The following is a 21,251-nucleotide window of genomic DNA, read 5'->3' on the forward strand; positions in this document are numbered from 1 at the left end:
CCTAGGTTAGTGAAATCACATTAAGTAGTACTTAGATACAACAAGGTTAGTAAGATCAGATAAAGTAGTACCTAGATACACCTAGGATAGTGAAATCAGATAAAGTAGTACTTAGATACACCTAGGTTAGTGAAATCACATAAAGTAGTACTTAGATACACCTAGGTTAGTGAAATCACATAAAGTAGTACTTAGATACAACAAGGTTAGTAAGATCAGATAAGTTAGTACTTGGATACACTTAGGTTAATGAAACCATATGAGGTAGTACTTTGATACACCTGTGTTAGTGAAATCAGATAAAGAAACATTTACATGCAATTAGGTGGGTGAAATCAGATAAAATAGTACTCAGATACATCTAGGTTTGCGAATTCACCTAAAGTAGTACTTAGATACACCTGGGTGAGTGAAATAGAATGAGGTAGTACTTAGACAAACCTAGGTTAGTGAAATCAGATAGGTAGTACTTAGATAAACCTAGGTTAGTGGAATAAGATAAAGTAGTACGTATATACGACTAGATTAGTGAAATAAGATAAAGTAATACTTTACAGATAAGGTAGTACTTATAAACACCTTGCTTGTGAAATCAGATAAGGTAGTACTTAGATACATCTATGATATTGAAATCAGATAAAGTAGTACTTAGATACACTTAGGCTAGTGAAATTAGATGGGGTAGTACTTGAATACACCTAGGTTAGTGAAATCAGATAAAGTAGTAAAAAGATACATCTAGGTTAGTGAAATCAGACACGGTTCTTCTTAGACACACTTAGGTTAGTGAAATCAGATAAGGTAATACGTACATAAACGTACATTAGTAAAATAAGATTAGGTAGTACTAATATACACCTAGGGTATTGAAATCAGATAAAATCATACTTTGATACACTTAGGTTAGTGAAATCAGATGACGTAGTACTTATATACACCTAGGTTAGTGAAAGCAGATAAAGTAGTACTTACATACACCTAGATTAGTGAAAGCAGATAAGGAAGTACTTAACTACATCTAGGTTAGTGAAATCAAATGAACTGGTACTTAGATACGTCTAGGTTAGTGAAATCAGATAAAGTGGTACTTAGATACAACTAGGTTAGTGAAATCAGATAAGGTTGTACTTAGATACAACTTGGTTAGTGAAATTAGATAAGGTAGTACACACAAAAAGTGGTACTTAAATACATCTAGGTTAGTTAATTCAGATAAAATAGTACTTTGATACATCTAGGTTAGTGAAATCAGATGACGTAGTACTTATTAACAGCTAGGGTAGGGAAATCAGAAAAAATAGTACTTATATTCACCTAGGTTAGTGAAATCAGGTAAGGTAATACTAAGATACATCTACGTTAGTGAAATCAGATGAGGTAGTGCTTATATACACCTAGATTTGTGAAATCAGATAGAGTAGTACTTATATACACCTGTGTTAGTAACATCAGTGAAACTAGCACTTAGATACACCTAGGTTCGTGAAATCAGATAAGGTAGTATTTAGAGACACTTAGGTTAATAAAGTCAGATAAAGTAGTACGCAGATACTTCCAGGTTAGTGAAATAATATAAGGTAGTACTTAGATAAATCTTTGGCTAGTGAAATGAGATAAAATAGTACTTATATACACTTAAGTTAGTATAATCAGACTGCTCCGGTGCCCTAATGGTTAGAGCATCCGCCATAGATGTGGGAGGTCGTGGATTCGATCCCCGGCTGAGTCATACCAAAGATTTACAAAAATGGTACTAGCATCTGCGTTGATTGGCGCTCAGAATTAAGAGGTTAGAGTTAGGACTGGTCGGCCTGGTGTCAGGATAATGTCACTGGGTGAGACATCATGCTAAATATCCACGGCATGATGCCCCAATGCTAGACATCACTATAAATTGCCACACTGCAGAGATGGTAGCAAAATCACTGAAAAATTGTTAAAGCTACGTTAAAAATCCAAATCACACACACACACACACACACACACACATAAAGTATTTCTTTGTTACATCTAGGTTAGTAAAATCAGATACGGTAGTAATTAGATACATCTAGGTTACTGAAATCACATACGGTAGTATGTAGATACAATTGGTTAGTTAAATAAAATAAAGTAGTACATATATATTATATCTACGCTAGTCAAATCAGATAAAGTAGTACTTAGATACACTTAGCAAAGTGAAATCAGATGACGTAGTACCTATGTACATCTAGGTTAGTGAAATCAGATAAAGTAGTATTTATATACGTCTATGTTAGAGAAATCAGACAAAGTAGTACTTAGATACATCTAGGTTAGTGAAATCAGATAAAGTAGTACTTATATACACCTAGGATAGCGAAATCAGATGAGGTAGGACTTAAATACATCTAGGTTAGTGAAATCAGATGAGGTAGGACTTATATACATCTAAGTTAGTAAAATCAGATAAGTTAGTACTTGGATACACTTAGGTTAATGAAACCATATGAGGTAGTACTTTGATACACCTATGTTAGTGAAATCAGATAAAGAAAAATTTACATGCACTTAGGTATGTGAAATCAGATAAAATAATACTCAGATACATATAGGTTTGCGAATTCACCTAAAGTAGTACTTAGATACACCAGGGTTAGTGAAATAAAATGAGGTAGTACTTAGATAAACCTAGGTTAGTGAAATAAGATAAAGTAGTACTTACATATGACTAGATTAGTGAAATAAGATAAAGTAATACTTTACAGATAAGGTAGTACTTATAAACACCTTGCTTGTGAAATCAGATAAGGTAGTACTTAGATACATCCATGATATTGAAATCAGATAAAGTAGTACTTAGATAGACTTAGGTTAGTAAAATTAGATGAGGTAGTACTTTGATACACCTAGGTTAGTGAAATCAGATAAAGTAGTAAAAAGATACATCTAGGTTAGTGAAATCAGACACGGTTCTACTTAGATACACTTAGGTTAGTGAAATAGGATAAGGTAGTACTTAGATACAGCTTGGTTAGTGAAATTAGATAAGGTAGTACACACATAAAGTGGTACTTAGAAACATCTAGGTTAGTTAATTCAGATAAAACAGTACTTTGATACATCTAGGTTAGTGAAATCAGATACGGTAGAAATTAGATACACTTATGTTAGTGAAATCAGTTAAAGTAGTACTTAGATATATCAAGGTTAGTGAAATCAGATGTGGTAGTAGTTATATACAGTTAGGTTAGTGAAATCAGATAGGCTTGTACTTAGATACAGTATGGTTTGTGAAATCAGATCAGGTAGTGTTTAGATACAGCTATGTAAGTGAAATCAGATAAAGCAGTGCTAGATACTCTTAGGTTAGCGAAATCAGACTGCTCCGGTGGCCTAATGGTTAGAGCATCCGCCTCGGATGCGGGTGGTCATGGGTTCGATCTCCGGATGAAGCATAACACTGACTTACAATAATGGTACAGACAGCTGCTTCGCTTGGTGCTCAACATTAAGAGGTTAGTGTTAGGACTGGTCGGCCTGGTGTCAGGATAATGTGACTGGGTGGGACATCATGCTACATGTCTGTAGCTTGATGCCCACATGCTTGCCATCATTATAAAAATCCAAATCACAGACACACACACACACATAAAGTAGAACTTAGATACATCTAGGTTAGTGAGATCAGATAAAGTAATACTAAGATACATATAGGTTAGTGAAATCAGACGAGGTAGTACTTATATCAATCTAGGTTAGTGAAATCAGATAAAGTAGTTCTTAGATAGATCTAGGTTAGTGAAATCAGTTAAGGTAGTTCTTAGATACACCTAGATTAGTGAAATTAGATAAGGTAGTACTTATATACGTCTAGGTTAATGAAATATGATAAAGTAGTACTTAGATACACTTAGGTTAGAGCAATCAGATAAAGTAGTACTTGTATACACATGGGTTAGTAAAATCACATAAAGTAGTTCCGAGATGTACTTATATACACCTAGGTTAGTGAAATCAGATCAGGTAGTACTTATATACACATAGGTTAGTGAAATTAGGTAAAGTAGTACTTAGATAAACTTTGCTTAGTGGATTTAGATAAGGTAGTACTTATATTTATCTAGATTAGTGAAATTAGATAAAGTAGAACTTAGATAAACTCTGGTAAGTGAAATCAGACAAAATAGTAACTATATACACCCAGGGTATTGAAATTAGGTAAAATAGTAGTTCGATACATCTAGGTTAGTTAGATTAGACAAGGTAAATCTTATATACACCTATGTTAGTGAAATCAGATAATGTAGTATTTAGATAAATTTTGGTGAGTGAAATCAGATAGAATAGTACTTAGGTTCATCTAGGTTAGTGAAATCGGATAAGGTAGTACTTAGATACACTTAGGTTAGTGAAATCAGATGAGGTAGTACTTATATACACAAAGGTTAGGGAAATCAGATAAAGTAGTACTAAGATACACCTAGGTTAGTAAAATTACATAATGTATTATTTATATACACCTAGGTTAGTAAAATCAGAAACGGTAGTATTTTTATACAGCTGGGTTAGTGAAAGTAGATAAGGTAGTACTAATATTACACCCAGATTAGTGAAATTAGATACAGTAGTACTTATATACACCTAGGTTAGTAAAATCAGATAAGGTAGTACTTAGATACACTTAGTTTAGTGAAATTAGATAAGGTAGTACTTATATACAGTTATGTTAGTGAAATCAGATGAAGTAATAATTCGATACATCTAGGTAAGTGAAATCAGATAAGGTAGTACCTAGATAAACCTCGGTTATTGCTATTAGATAAGGTAGTACTTATACACATCTAGTCTAGTAAAAACAGATAAAGTTTTACTTAGAAACATATAGGTTAGTGAAATCAGATAAAGTGGTACTTATATACATCTAGGTTAGTGAAATCAGATAAAGAGGTACTAAGATATAAATAGGTTAGTGATAAGAGTTAAAGTGGTACTTCGATACATGTAGGTTAGTATAAGGTAGTACTTATATTACACTTAGGTTAGTGAAATTAGGTAAAGTAGTATTCATATACCCCTAGTTGAATAAATACAGATAAGGTAGTACTTAGACACACTTAGGTTAGTGAAATCAGATAAGGTAGTACTTATATACATCTAGGCTAGTGAATTCAGATAATGTTTTACTTAGATACATCTAGGTTAGTGAAATCAGATAAAGAGGTACTAAGATCTATATAGGTTAGTGATAAGAGATAAAGTGGTACTTCGATAAATGTCGGTTAGTATGAAGTAGTATTTATATACACCTAGGTTAGCGAAATCTGATAACATAGTACTTATATACACCTAGGTTAGTGAAATTAGATAAGGTGGTACTTATATTAAACTTAGGTTAGTGAAATTAGATACAGTAGCACTTATATACCCCTAGCTGAGTAAAATCAGATAAGGTAGTACTTAGATACATCCAGGTTACTGAAATCAGATAAAGTAGTTCTTGGATACACCTAGGTTAGTGAAATCAGATAGGTAGTACGTAAATACACCTAGGTTGATGAAATCAGATAAAGTAGTACTTATATATGCCTAGGTTAGTGAAAACAGATAAAGTAGTACTTATATACATCTATCTTAGTGAAATCCGATAACGTTTAACTTCATCATCTTTATTTCCTGCCATGGAAGATTACATGATATAAGAATAAATCATCTGAATACAATCAATAAATAAGTATTCCAAACAAATTAATTGTAAATTAGAATACAAATTCTTACAGTATATCAGTCAACAAAGTGTTCGTCAACTGCATAAGTTGCAAGTTTCAGTACCTTATTTACAGAAGATAGCTGCACACTGCATGACAAAGTCTGCTGCATACAGGACGAATAGCTTGGAGTTTTCCTTGTCGATTACACCTGATGGTAACCGTTTACCTAAAAGATATTGTAGTTGCAGCTCATCTTCTGCATTAAATAACGTAATATGCGGGCTCAGTGGAAATTTATCAGTAAGGAAATTCCAGAAAGAGATTCTAAAATTCGACATATAAGGACAACTAACACAACAATGAAGTATCAAGTCTGTATAAACATTCCCACTTCTAATGCATATATCAAGCTGTATTTGATTAACAGCAGCCCATAGTTTAGCTACATATGTAAATACCTTAGTGTGTTGTTTGGTTTTAGCCGACTGCCACACTGAGGCAGGTCGTAAGTATTCGTGTATCGAAGAGAATCTATCAAAATCTGCTTGATTAGACATACGAACTCTCCAGAGGCTATTTTCAAGACCAACAATGTTTGACCTGACAATTTCTTTCCAATTATGTTTATCTGGAATTTCGGAGTGATGCAAATAATCAGTTAGATACCCGAGCAAGTCAAACTTCTTTGAGGTATAATATAAATTTGAAATTAACCCTTAGCTTGAAATGCATCCGCTCAAATTGAAGTGAAATAAAGCAACATTAAACACACATTTAGTATGTACATTGTTAGGCATCAAACACAATCTGTGTAAAAACATCAATTTTCTTCTATCAATTTCGGACTGCGCTGATGTCCATCCTAGCATTCCCAGGGCGATGTCTGATCTTGTATGTATTGGAAAACCTTTTAAATGTTTGGCAAAATACCTCAGAGTTTTATCCAATAAAGCGAGGTCACTTTTTGAAATGTTACACCATAATTCACTTCCAAAAAACATTGAAAGGAAAATTACCTTTTCAATTACATTTGCAGCAACCAAAGGATTTAAACCATTCGGTTTAATGCCAATACCAAACAGACCGTGAAAAGATGTTTTTCCTTTCTCGCATGCATCGAGTATTGCGTCATGCGACGTCAGCTTTGAGTTAATCCGGTGACCCAGGTGTGTTGCTGAATCAGTAACCGGCAAACATGACGGGCCAAGATACCATTTCATATTGATATAATTCTTGTATTGAGGACCGAAAATGATAATGTATGACTTTGTGACACTAAGCTCTAATCGCCACTTATTACTGTAGTCGTATGTTATATATAACAGCTGTTGTAGATTGCTAGGATATATAGCCAAAAGTGAAATATCATCAGCTAGGGTTGAATTTCCCACAGCTAAGGATCAAATCTTTGCTCCAAATCCACTATTTTCTAACTGTAGCAGCAAGTCTTTTATAAATATTGTGTACATCAAGGTTGACAAAACACCCCCTTGTCTCACTCCTCGGCCAATTGAGAACCAATCTGAAAATTGTCCATTTACAAGAACTTTACTCAGTAAATTTGTATACATGTTAAAAAATATTAAAAGGGATTTACCCGTAATTCCCAACATGAATAATTTAAAAAGCAGTCTTTTGTGCCACACAGTATCAAATGCCTTTTTTATATCAAGAAAAGAAGCAAAAACCCGGAACCCATGTTTACATTATATTGTACCGATTGTAACAGCACAAAACTCGTGTTGTGAAGCCTAAGCCTTTTTGCTAACCATGTTGTTGTGAACTGGGTATACTAGAATTAGTATCTTTCAACCAAGTTACCAAACGTTCATGAATAATTTTCACAAAGGTTTTGTAGATAACAGGCAGTAAAGTAACAGGTTAGTGAAATCAGACAATGTAGTACTTAGATACACGTAGGTTAGTGAAATCAGATAAGGTAGTACTTAGATACAATTAGGTTAGTGAAATCAGATAAAGTAGTACATATATATATATATATATATATATATATATATATATATATATATATATATATATATATATATATATATATATATCTAAGCTAGTGAAATTATATAAAGTAATACTTATATACATCTAGGTTAGTGCAATCAGATGAGGTAGTACTTATATATACCTAGATTAGTGAAATCAGATAAGGTAGTACTTATATATACCTAGGTTAGTGAAATCAGATGAGGTAGTACTTACATACACCTACGTTAGTGAAATCAGATAAAGTAGTACTTATTTACACTTAGGTTAATGAACTGAGATAAAGTAGTACTTAGATACAACTAGGTTAGTGAAATCAGATAAAGTAGTACTTAGGTACACTTTGGTTAATGAAATCAGATAAAGTAGTACTTATTTACATTTAGGTTAATGAAATCAGATAAAGTAGTACTTAGATACATCTAGGTTAGTGAGATCAGATAAAGATGTACCTCGATACATCTAGGTTAGTGAAATCAGATAATGTAGTACTTAGATACACTTAGGTTAATGAAATCAGATAAAGTAGTACTTAGATACATCTAGGTTAGTGAGATAGATAAAGTGGTACCTCCATACATCTGGGTTAGTGAAATCAGATAAGGTAGTACTTATATACAACTATGTTAGAGAAATCAGATAAAGTAGTACTTCGATACACTTAGGTTAGTGAAATCAGATAAAGTAGTACTTAGATACACTTCGGTTAATGAAATCAGATAAAGTAGTACTAAGGTACATCTAGGCAAGTGAAATTAGATAAAGTAGCACCTAGATACATCTCGGTTAGTGAAGTCAGATAAGGTAGTACTTAGATACACTTAGGTTAGTGAAATCAGAAAAGGTAGTAGTGAAATCAAAATAAATTAGTACTTATAGTAAAATCTAAGTTAGTGAAATTTAGCAGTATATGAGTGAGACTTGACAGAAGAAAATCCAGACAGTTGTATCATCTAGGCTTGATAGTAATGATAGTTACATACTCTCAAGATTTAGGCTTGAACTTAAGCCATATGCTCAACAAAGTTTGAGATGAAAATGATTGTTTGACTAGAATTAATCTTGTACAATATGAACCAATGAATTCTTTGCAAAGAAACTCATCAGTCATAATGGGCTGTAACCCTTTGTTACACACATAATCTCCATCCCATAGATTTTATACACATATAGTCGCTGAAACACCTTTTATATTTTCTTTATGAACAGGCAAGTGGAATCCAGGTTCTCACTGATATGCCGGAATTTCACTTTCTTAAGCCTTTCACCAAACGTGAGATTGATTGCAATTCTTTGTGTAAGTATCTAGATAATAATAATAATAATAATAATAATAATAATAATAATAATAATAATTAATGACTTTATTTAAAGAAGAAGATCATTTGGTCAACTGACCAATCTTCCATGCGGCCTTATACAATGAAATTTATACAAATATATATATATATATATATATATATATATATATATATATATATATATATATATATATATATATATATATATATATATATATATATATATATATATATATATATATAATGCACAATTTTAACAAGATAAGGCTTCAGTGGTAAGTACATACATGATTCATACAAATAGTAGTAGTGAACATGTGTAAAACGTTATTGGTGGGTACATGATAATAATTTTGTAAAAAGTAGTAGTACTGAATTAAACAAAATCATACAAATTATCTTTTCTGTAGATGTTGACTAAGAAGCTTTTAAAAAGGTTGGCATGTGTTAGCTTACGTTATATAAGGTACTATGGAATTCAATAGTTTGGCCAGGATAATTAATGATGCTTCTATGGTATATAATGCTGAGTATTTTGAACAATCAGCATTATCTTGTAACTTCTACTATGCCATATCCACTTTACAGGTAATTAACCTCTCAGCCAAATATGGCAATTCTCAATCAACTGTCAATCAACATTTGCATAACATACATTCCAATGTCCAAGTGGCCAATACAGTCATTCAATTTGTATCAATATTTGCCTGATTCCATTCCAGCTCTGCATGTTTGAAATAGTCATGTTGCATCATTTTAATATCAATGGATTATCATTTTTTAAATACTGTTTTTTATTAATAAGAGAGAAAGCTTCATGACATAAATATTTAATTCTTTCTTGGACATTTTCGATAGAAAGTACATATGCACTTTTATGTTTAAATGATCTTAAAGTAATTTACTCTGTTTGCCATCCAGAAAATTTAATCCATTTTGTAACAATTGGATTATCATGCAGCTAACTTAAGTTTGCTTCAATCTGATGTTGAAATTTGGCACAAAAATCTCATGGAGTTCACAGGAATGTTTTTTTTTGTGTGTGTAAAATCTACATTATTTGATGATCTTCTTTCCATAAGTCCTTCCAGGCTGCTTTTTAACATTTTTAACAATCTGTAGAATTCTTCTGAATTATGATTCCAATAATCCCATGAAGATTTATCTTACAAAGTCAGTGTAAATTTGGTGAGTTTCCTCTGTAATATTATGCATTATTCCAAATTAGCTGCAGAGAAATTTCCATACTGCTTTCTTGAATGATGTTGAGTAAATGTTATCTACAAGATATCTATATACAGGCATTTATAGATAGATTTGTATATTTGAATACTACATACTAAAGTTTTCTCGAAAGTGCCAACAGCCCTACCAGGAATGATTTCAGCAGAAACGCCAACGGCCTCTGCTGGAATGGATGGAGGATCCCCACAACTGCAACAGGTTCAGCACACAAGGACTTTTTTCCCAGAAACATGGCTCTGGAGCAATACCACCTCTAAGTAAGATGTATTTAAGCAATACTGGATATCCATCCACGCAGACAGACAGACAGACAGATAGATAGATAGATAGATAGATTAGAGAGAGAGAGAGAGAGAGAGAGAGATAGATTGATTGATTGATTGATTCCTGGATGATGCATACCCTGAATTTGTCAAAAGTGACTACCACCTTATGATGAACTGAATAGGGATGACAGCAACTTCCATGCCTTCATGACAGCCCTTAGCACCAACAACACCTACGTCTAGTGGAGATCCACAGCTACAACCGGTCAAACACACAATAACCTTTTTATCCCCAAAATGTGACTTTGGATCAATACCACTTCTAATCATTCTGTTTCTTTATGATTTTCTTTTAATCTATCTAGACAACTTGATAAAAAGAGGGATGGAATGGACAGACCAACATAATGATATATTTAGAATTTCAAATTCAGGTACTGTTTCAGGATAAATGGATCTTGACTTGCGTTCCAGTTATCTTTAATTAATACATTAATGTGTTGAACTTGAGGTCAATACAACAGCTATTATGAATCTTAAATGATTAAAATAATGGCACGTTTTAGATACCTTTCCTCAGTCAAAGTTAGCATACAGAAACATCAACATTGTTTTCATATCCCTTAGACATATGTGCTCACAGACATAGTAGTGGATGCTTTGTGTATTCGTAAACATGTTTTATGTGTGCATCGAGGTGCTGTCCATGACAGCCTCATACTTTATGGGAATGAAGATTTCATATTGGAAATTAATGACTTGGAGTAAAATGAGTTAACTTTGCTGTAGAGTTTGGGTTATCCATATTACCCTCATAGTTGCACAAACATTTATAAAATATAATCTTTTAAATTACCATAAAAATGTTGTATTTATTTTAATTTTGACATTTCAAATCATATGAAATTTTGCACTTTTATTAACTGCATATTAGCAGTCCCTGGTATAGTTTTAGAAAATTGATACATATTTATGGGTAGGATTGTTTGTTTGACATATTTATGATTAGGATAGATAATTAGATACATTTTGTGGTTAGGATGGATGGCCTGACAGATTTATGTTTAAGATGGATAATTACCTAGACAGATTTATAATTAGATTAGGATGGATGATTAGACAGATGTATGGTTAGGGAGGATCATAGACAAGATGGATGACTTAGATTTATGGTTGGGATGCATGGTTAGAGAGATTTATAATTAGGATGGATGATTCGACAGATTTGTCATTAGGAAGGATAATTAGACAGATTTCTGGTTAGGAAGGATGATTAGAAAGATGTATTGTTAGGATGGATGATTAGACAGATGTTTGGTTTGAATAGATGATTAGACAGATGTACTGTTTGCATGGATGATTAGACAGATGTATTGTTAAGATGGATGACTAGACAGATGTATGGTTAAGATGGATGACTAGACAGATGTATGGTTAAGATGGATGACTAGACAGATGTATGGTTAAGATGGATGATTAGACATATTTATGGTTAAGATGGATGACTAAACAGATGTATGGTTAAGATGGATGATTAGACATATTTATGGTTAAGATGGATGACTAAACAGATGTATGGTTAAGATGGATGACTAGACAGATGTATGGTTAAGATGGATGACTAGACAGATGTATGGTTAAGATGGATGACTAGACAGATGTATGGTTAGGAAGGATGATTAGACAGATGTATATGTAAGATGGATGATTATACAGATGTATGGTTAAGGTGGATGACTAGACAGATGTATGGTTAGGAAGGATGATTAGACAGATGTATATGTAAGATGGATGATTAGACAGATGTATGGTTAAGATGGATGACTAGACAGATGTATAGTTAGGAAGGATGATTAGACAGATGTATATGTAAGATGGATGATTAGACAGATGTATGGTTAAGATGGATGATTAGACGGATGTATGGTTAGGAGGGATGACTAGACAGATGTATGGTTAAGATGGAGGATTAGACGTGTATAGCTTGGATGGATTATTAGACAGATGTATGGTTAGGAAGGATGATAAGGCAGATTTATTTTTAGCTTGGATGATTAGACAGATTCATAGTTAGGATAGAGGATTACACAGATATATAGGTAGGCTGAGTAAGACATTTTATATAGTTTATGGTTTGGAGTGACTTCATTTTTAACTATGATATACAGTGAAAGCATTGGAATGACTTCACTTTTAATTATGGTATATAGTGCAAGCATTGGAATGGATAGAGGATTAGACAGATATATAGGTAGGCTGAGTAAGACATTTTATATAGTTTATGGTTTGGAGTGACTTCATTTTTAACTATAGTATACAGTGCAAGCATTGGAGTGACAGTGCAGTTATTGGAATGACATGTTGTAACTATGGTATACAGTGGAGGCATTGGAATGACATATCTTATCTATGATTACTACAGTGCACGAATAGGGGTGACTTCATTTATATGGTATACAGTACAAGTATTAGAGTGACTTCATTTGTAACTATTTTATATCATACCAGTATTGGAATGACTTCATTTTTCACTATGGTATACAGTGCAGTCATTGGAATGACTTTATTGTTTACCAATGGTAGACAGTGCAGGCATTGGAGTGAGTTCATTTTTAACTATGGTATACAGTGCAGGCATGGGAATGACTCAGTTGTAACTGTTGCATACATGCAAGCATTGGAATGACTCCATTTTTTGCTGTTGTATACAGTGCAGGAATTAGAGCAACTTTGAGATAAATGTTTCTACTAGTTGCAATATTATCCATATTTGTCACCTGTAATGTGTTGGTGTAATGTTCTGCAAATGTTGTTCATTTCAGTGTGCTAGGCCAGGCCAGCATTTCGGCCATTGTTCCTGACACTATTACATCCTGGGTTGCCAGTGCGTTCTCTGTCAATAAAATAACTGGGTTAGGAGTGGCATCTGCACCAGCTAAGGTGGGGAATGAAACAATTAAATTTTCTGCAGCTTTAGAATTATAATTATTGTTATTATTATTATTATTATTATTATTATTCCGTGGCATCTGCTGGTATTTTTGGCTTGTAATATTTCACCTCAGATAGGGTCGTATAGCATTAGTTGAGATTTCCAGGATTTCCAGATTCTTGTGGAAATAACTTAGTGTTTGGATACCTTCAGTACGAGGCCTTCATTATGCTGTCCTCAATGTTTTCCAAGTATTTCCATCACAAGTGGAGCAATATTCCTTAATTCTTCTTTTTGTTTTACACCTGCTGTCATGCTGCTGATCATGACTGCCTGATACTGTGATGCCTTTACAAATTCTTTTGTTTTCTTCCTTCACTTAGTGACCGGTTGTTTGTATTATGATACAAGCAAATATTCCCTCCATTCCATTACTAGCTCCTTGCACTACCTCTAATATCACTGTTTCTTTTGTTTCATTTTAGAAAGTTTGTTTTAGAACTTTGGTTAGAAAATCTTCGTCACAATATCCCCTGACTTAATTTCCTAATCTTCATCGCATCCCCTGACTTACTTTCCTGTGTTTCATCCATCTCTCCCAGCAGTCTCCAGCACTTATCATGCCTTTTCCCCTCTATATTCTGGGAATAATTAGAATGTTTACAGCAGCCATTGGATGCAGTGCATCACTGATGGACATTACGATTCCAATCTTTAGTCTGCCTGTCCCCTTTTTGGTGAAAAGTGGGTGGACATAGTATTTGTTTTTCCATCCATATTTTTGTTACACTTGAAATCTGCTCCATCATTTTCAAACTAGCAGTCTAATGGATGAATTCTGGCATATTTATACATCATGATTAAAAGGTGGGTTTCATGATAAGCTTGGTCTCCAATTACCTAGGTAAAGTTCAGGTTTGCATCACACTTTCTTTTCACTCTAAAACACTGAAGCATTTTACGATTAAGATATTAAATTTTGCGTACCAACCAATGAGATTTTTAGAATGTATAGTGCATACCATGTTGTACCTGATCTTCAAGTGCAAAGTCAGAGAGTTAAAGTTTTCCATCACACAATCTGTTCCGCTCTATAGCTCCCAAGCATGTTGAAAATAAAGGTGAAGAGCACTATTCAGCATTTGTAGATTTTCATGACACTTTCAATTTATGATTTAAATTACAAGCCGATTAACTTTAAGGAACGGAACATGGTACATTTTATCATTATGAGGTGTCATGTACTGTATTGGAGTACGTCTTCTAAGACAAGTTCACAACTCACTATTTTTAGTTTTCCATCATTCTTTCCATTCCACTCTTTAATTTTCAAGCAATATGAAGAATGAAACTTTGCCAACATATGCAGCATGATTATAAGGTGTCATGTTAGTGGGTATCATATTTGGATTGTCAAAGTTTATGGCCTGGTATTTTCAGTGTGCCACCACACTCTTCTTTCTGCTTTATAAAATTAAAATCTTTTGAGATTAAAAGATTAAACTTGGTTTACCTATATATCAGCCTTTCCATTCTGTAACCATTGAGCCATTTGATATTAAAGAGAAAATATGATATACTGATGCATCATCAAGATTTCAGACAACGTTAGGGATGATATCGTCAAGGTCAAGATCACATATCAATATTAGTTATGCTGATTGTTCTTTTGAGATTAGGGGCTGTTGTAGATCAGTGGGTGAAACATGGTATTACTTATACATGATTTGTGGAACATGGGTTGCATTGCACATTTGAGGTTCTTTTATTATAGGTGAAGACCATGAGTCAAATAATGTAAGCTTTCATTTCCTTGAACATTACATATTAGACATTCTTTCAGGTACAGGAATGAACCATTATAGAACTTTCTCAATCTGATGTCATCGTTTGTATCACAGCCAGTCTTACAAATCTTTTTCGTTGGCAAAGTTTAAAGATTATTGAAGTGTACCTAATGACAGATTGCAAATGTATTGATAGTTGCAACTGTATGCCCATTTATATTTACATCTTGTACGTTCCTCACCTATCAAATGTATTTATTTCTGATGACATTTGTTCTATCCAAATGGCTCCTGAAGTCTGAAATAAAAAAGCTGCGTATTTGCAATCATCTTTCAAGTTGCTCCAATCTGTCGTTTGACTGAGAGTTTTTATAATGCCATTGGTTTGCTAGTTTTACATTTTAAATTGGAGGCATATCCATTTCAAATTATATCTGAGATAACAATTTACTTTCTGTCTGGACATTAGAGTCTGTTTTAGACACTTCAGGATCGTCAAGATATGGAATTGTGTCACATATCTTCTTGAAGTCAATGAATGTCATGCAGAACTCTTATTCCATCTTCAATATTTCTGAAGTACAATTTTATCCATGATCCTTCTCAAGGTTTGACTATAGCTCTTCTACTCTGCTGGATAGACCTTTCTTATCTAACTCAGCAATCATTTCAATGCAACACTTCCATAAAAATGCGTTAGCAGGTTATTTGAACATAGTTGCTCATTTCCGTTTTTAATATCGTCACCAATGTTGCCAGTGTGACAATATCTGGTTACGATTATCTGTCATTAATGCGAGATCATGAATCTCTTTATCCGGAACCCACGCACCTCATCAGGTCCTGAGACTTTTGAACTGGTCATGCTTGGTAACAATTTTTCCAAGAAATTTATTATCAGTGCATTTTCTTGTAGTTCAGCATCCCTGACTTTGTCTTTGAACTTTTCTAGCATGTCTGCATTGTCCTAAGTATGCTATGTTGCTCAAGAAAACTTGTGGCTTCCTGTTTTCCAAGTATGTCCTTGCAGTCTATCTTCTTGTCCCGACTTAAAGTTTTTACTCTTATTGATTTTTTTTGCTATAAATCTTTTGATCTGTGCATACTGTCTCATTGTTTTCATACATCTTGAGTGCCGATCAGGCTGTGAATGTATCACTTCCTCTATTGAGTCAGTGTTATAAAGGAATCCTCATATTCATCTTTCTGTCTGTCCTACAATCTTATCAGCACAGGTCATCTGGCACTTTTATAATTGATTTTCATAAAACTTGTTAATTATTATTGTTAGCACCTGAGGATGTACATATCAACAAACCTCATTGCTCCCTCAATTTGCTTAAGAGTTATTGTCCTTTGTGACCTGCTGCTTAATGCAATGTATGACACAATCTTGCTCACGTCTTTAAATAATGTATGTCTATGTGCGTACTGTGATGGGTGTATTTATAATATAAACGTTTATCAGATTGCCTTGAACCAATTGTAAGCTTTTTCAGTTTAAATTAATTAAAAATTGGAGAAAATGTTAAATAACTAACCAGGAATTAAAAGTAGAAACCAAGAATGAAGATTGTAGAAACTATTTAGATATAAATTTCAGATAAAGAGCTTTATTTGATTTATGTCCTTTTGCAATTTATGTGCACAGTATTCTCATGTCGTATCATACTTTTGTAGTATTAATTTCCCAGTTGAACCATAAATATAAAAAAGAGTAAGATCCTTATTAAAGGTGACTTCAAAAATGTATAATGTCCTCATTTGAAAATCATGAGATTTTTTTCTGCAAAGAAACGTTTAATTTATGTGCAGTATTTTCGAAGAGTGGAAATGCTCTTTGGGTTTACCTTTCATATCATGGGACTACATGTATGGCATTTATGAATGATCTGGAAATTAGCACAGTTAACATGTGACTTGAAATGTTCGTCTTAACCACTACTATGAGGTCATCTTACAGTCTAATGAAAAAATCTTATTTTTTTGTCCTACAATTCTTGTCAAGCATGATCACATAAAATATATATTTCATGGGTTCTCATCATCTTCTGATATAACATTGTGTCCACAAAAATATGTTTTCATTCCACATTGAAAGTTAAGAAAAGTATTATTTAATGTATTTGATTATCCATAGTAATTACAGCATGCTGGGTCAAGGGTCAAGTGTTATGAATGACCGCTTTTAAAAATTTATCCTTCATATTGTAGACAGACCCAGTCCATTAGTTTGCAATGCCCAAGGTGCCATGCTGGCAGTGGACCCTCGCCAGTAGAGTTACTGTAGTATGCCTACATTTTGGGACAAGTGGAGTGCAGGACCCTGAAAGCCTTGCCCTAGGCCCAGTACTGATTGCCTGATTGTTGAAATATATATCCATGTTTATTTGGGACAATTTGTGTTCCTGAACTATTCTGTAATTGCTTAGCTGTATGTTTTCAGAACTTAACTTTTAATTGGCACTATATAGCTTGGAATGTGCTAATGAACCATTCATTTACATGCAGTTTTCAGTTTTCATTTGCGGGTTTAACCAATACATGACTATCTTCATATAGCTTCGAATATTCTTTAGCAAATAGGACTAGCTTAAAGAAACTGAAAATTTCTTATTTTAAGAGTAAACAAGTAAACAACCCCTCCCCCCAAAAAGTAACTTGAAATCAGGAAGTAATGACTAAGGAAAGATTTTGCCTATTGGAGATATGAAAACTATTGCCAAGCTTTCCAAGGTTTTGCATTTTTTATGAGTGGACTACATTATGCCAGGGATGGCATATAGATATAGGTTTTTTTTAGACTTTTTTATTTTATTTCTGCATTGCTGTAATCTAGTAGCTGCCATATCAATATCAGTCAGTATTGTTTTCATACTAAACATCTGTTTAATAGAAACCATATTAAGGTTTATCTAAAAAAAACCATGCATAATCAGTTACATTTTTTCTTTTCCAGTTCCGTACCTTCCGCCCATTCTTTGTGAGTCTAAACTTACCTTATTCCGTCGTTCGTGGAGAGGAGCTCGTCCTACAAGCAAACGTCTTCAATTATATGACACAAGACGTGGATGTATGTAGTATTACAAAATAATGTACTTTTTGAAAATTGTAATCATGGTTATGGAAAGTTGCTTATGCCACTTTAGAACCATCACCTCCATAAAATAACAAATATAAAAATGTTTAAAAACTTGAATAATCCCTACTTTCCAACAAATGTGACAAAAGTTATAATGACAAAATAAGGATTTTAAAGAATAAAATTAAATTATAATTAATATCTACGAAGAACTAATGGTGAATAATTTATCTTGGAATTCAAACTAATACATGGTAAAGTATCAGTGTACTATTTTGAAGAACACTAGTCCACCACAATGTTTTCCTGTCATCTTAATTAGCATAGTATCTGTTCATTCGTATCTTTAATAGGTTGTGGTGACCTTGGATAAATCAAACGATTTTAGGGTCATTCTACCCTTGGATGCCAGTGGAAACATGCAATACATCTCACAGACCATCACCAAGAACGTAAAGGTACATTCAAATTTAATTTAAATTTTATAAGTTAGTTTACATATTCTTATTGCCATAAACAGTTATATATTTAGACACAGCCAAAATACATGCAAAATTACACACAAACATAGCTTTTTACTGCAGAACATTTCTGCTTACGAAGTCTAACTGCAGCTGAGACCTGCGATTGAGATGGAATGAACACATGTTCAGTCTTGATATGTCATATACATACTTCCATTTACTGATTCATATGGCTCAAATTTTAGCCCTTGGGTCTTCACTACGGGACATGTGACGGAAAGTCAGCAATGTTCCTACATGACACATTTTAAAAATATTCAGTAAGTATGGTTTGTTGTTCACGATATGAGCAAGCTTACTTTCCTCATTGCGTGGTCAATTATCAATATAGCGAATTCGGACCTTGAGATGAATATCCTCCACTTTCAGGGCAAACAAGGGGAAATCTTGTGTTGTGAGTAACTGGTGTCACAACATTGATATCAAACCCATTACTCTCAACACCCAATCCATGTTGGCGAACTTCTTTCTCTATCTCTTGAAGAAGTTAGACCCTATCACAATCAAGGAATACTGTCACATAATCTCAGACATGTTCAGGTTTCATCAGAGAAATGATTATGGCTGCAACAAGGTAATGCGTGACTTGCAGTCAAGTTCTGACATATCCAGACCACACTCACTCACATTGTTCACAAATAGAAACTCTCGTCGATTTTGTCATGGCCAAACGCATCTACTATATCTGTAGATTTAAATTTCTTGCAGTTCCCTTCTGCTGATTCAGTTGCTCCAATGACATAACCTGGTTCCTTGCTAAGAACAGCATGGTGGCTCTAGTTAAGCAACAACAATTATTATTTCCCTGTCGTTGATCGATCTGTCAAGAGGAGCGAAGATGCAGGACACTCTGATAATATTTGATATGCACGGAAAATATCGGCATCAACTGTAAATGACTATTCCTATCGCTGATTGCAGGAATGCAAGATATAACTTTTCAGGAGCTGGCTGCTTGGCTAAATATAGTTATTAAATCAGTGTATCTTTTAACTCTCACTGGATCAGGTACACTATTGGACATTTCAGTTCATGAAATGTGAGCGACTTCCAATTGCTTTGAATGTAATGTTTCAATTTAGGACATAGCAGAGTCAGCTGTCTGGTATGCTTCGTCTGCTTTCTTCTAGTTACCATTTGCATAGAATGGTCTCGCTAAGGAGAGAACTGAACCACCTTGTGATAATGGTAGCTGTATATATGGTGTATGATGCCCCATTTATGAAATCACAACTTTGACCATGACACAAAATTGCCACTTTCGCTGGATTCGCCTTGGAAAGTGTTTGATGAGATGATAATGACGTGTGGAATTCCACAGGGATTTCCCGCGCATTGTATAAACATATTGTCGCTTGCTATGCTAAACTATCATTAGGAGATGTTTATCCTTTTAGAAGTGCATACATTACACAGGTAGAGGTATGGTGTTCAACATTTCCTTCTCTTCTTATCTATTCTCCTAACATAATCTGATCATTAAATGTATTTGACGGAGAAAGCAAATATCTTTAGTAAATTCTGTTTCTCAGACAATACATACCTGAATACATTACCAAAAAAATCCCTCCCACCGCACCCATTCCAGCAATGCAAGGATCCTTTAAGGTTTTGCTAAAGTAAAAAGCCGATGGAGCTATAATGGTAGCCACCTAACTGATGCAAGTGAGGAGTTAATTTAAAGAGTTGCATGCCTTTGCCAATAATATAGTGACACAAAGATGTTTTTCATCTTTCTGAGAGGGCCAGATTCAGAGTTGGCAGAAAGTTCTCCTAATGTAATTTAAAAAGGTGAGTATTAACGGAAAAATTATAATTTAATTAAAAAGGAAATAAGCTTTTTGTATTTTCTCTGGATGTTTGTATATCGTTTTCTCATCTGAGAAAAAGTGGTAAGTCTTAAATGTGCAATGGAGTGTTTTGCAAAAAGGAATAACATAGAACAGTTTAATCTTAAAATGAGTCATGCAAATATTCTCTTTATTGTATTCCTTTGAAATTAATTACATAAATAAAGACTGTGTTTGATATAATTATATTTAAGATAGTGTACTAAAAAAATTAACATATTGTACTCATTTACATGTTTAGATCATGTTGCCTAATATTTGAATAGGGGTTGTTTGTTATTTAACAACACTGATCTGTATACTTTGTACAGTTTTAGCTGCTTATACAGTGAGTAAATTTACTTGATTGCATCCTAAATACTTTTTTCTACAGGTAGCAGCAGGCAAAGCAGAATCGGTCTTTATTCCCATTGTACCTGCTGCCATTGGTAAGATAGATTTATCAGTAAAAGCCCAGAGTGTCCTTGCAGCTGATGGCGTGAGAAGGCAGCTGCTTGTAGAGGTATTGGTTGTTGTAATACTTCAATACTCTACGAATGGAATTTTTATGTAATTGGTATAACCAGCTCCAAGCAATTGTATTGAGTAGTTTTT

General features: G+C 33.6%; 1 protein-coding gene across 1 annotated transcript in view; it reads left to right on the forward strand.

Moving 5' to 3' along the window:
* The window catches only part of LOC149803786 (CD109 antigen-like), a 132,841-nt gene that overhangs the window by 88,520 nt on the left and 23,070 nt on the right, over positions 1–21,251 (forward strand). Inside the window, exons 18-23 of the mRNA XM_089953583.1 lie at positions 8,880–8,967; positions 10,329–10,473; positions 13,305–13,422; positions 18,161–18,274; positions 18,637–18,741; positions 21,031–21,159. Coding sequence (XP_089809709.1) covers positions 8,880–8,967; positions 10,329–10,473; positions 13,305–13,422; positions 18,161–18,274; positions 18,637–18,741; positions 21,031–21,159 — 699 coding nt within the window. The remainder of the gene's footprint in view (positions 1–8,879; positions 8,968–10,328; positions 10,474–13,304; positions 13,423–18,160; positions 18,275–18,636; positions 18,742–21,030; positions 21,160–21,251) is intronic.

This window comes from Sinohyriopsis cumingii, chromosome 3 (assembly GCF_028554795.1).
Source record: "Sinohyriopsis cumingii isolate HCF-2022 chromosome 3, ASM2855479v2, whole genome shotgun sequence".
In the NCBI taxonomy this organism is placed as follows: Eukaryota; Metazoa; Mollusca; class Bivalvia; order Unionida; family Unionidae; genus Sinohyriopsis; species Sinohyriopsis cumingii.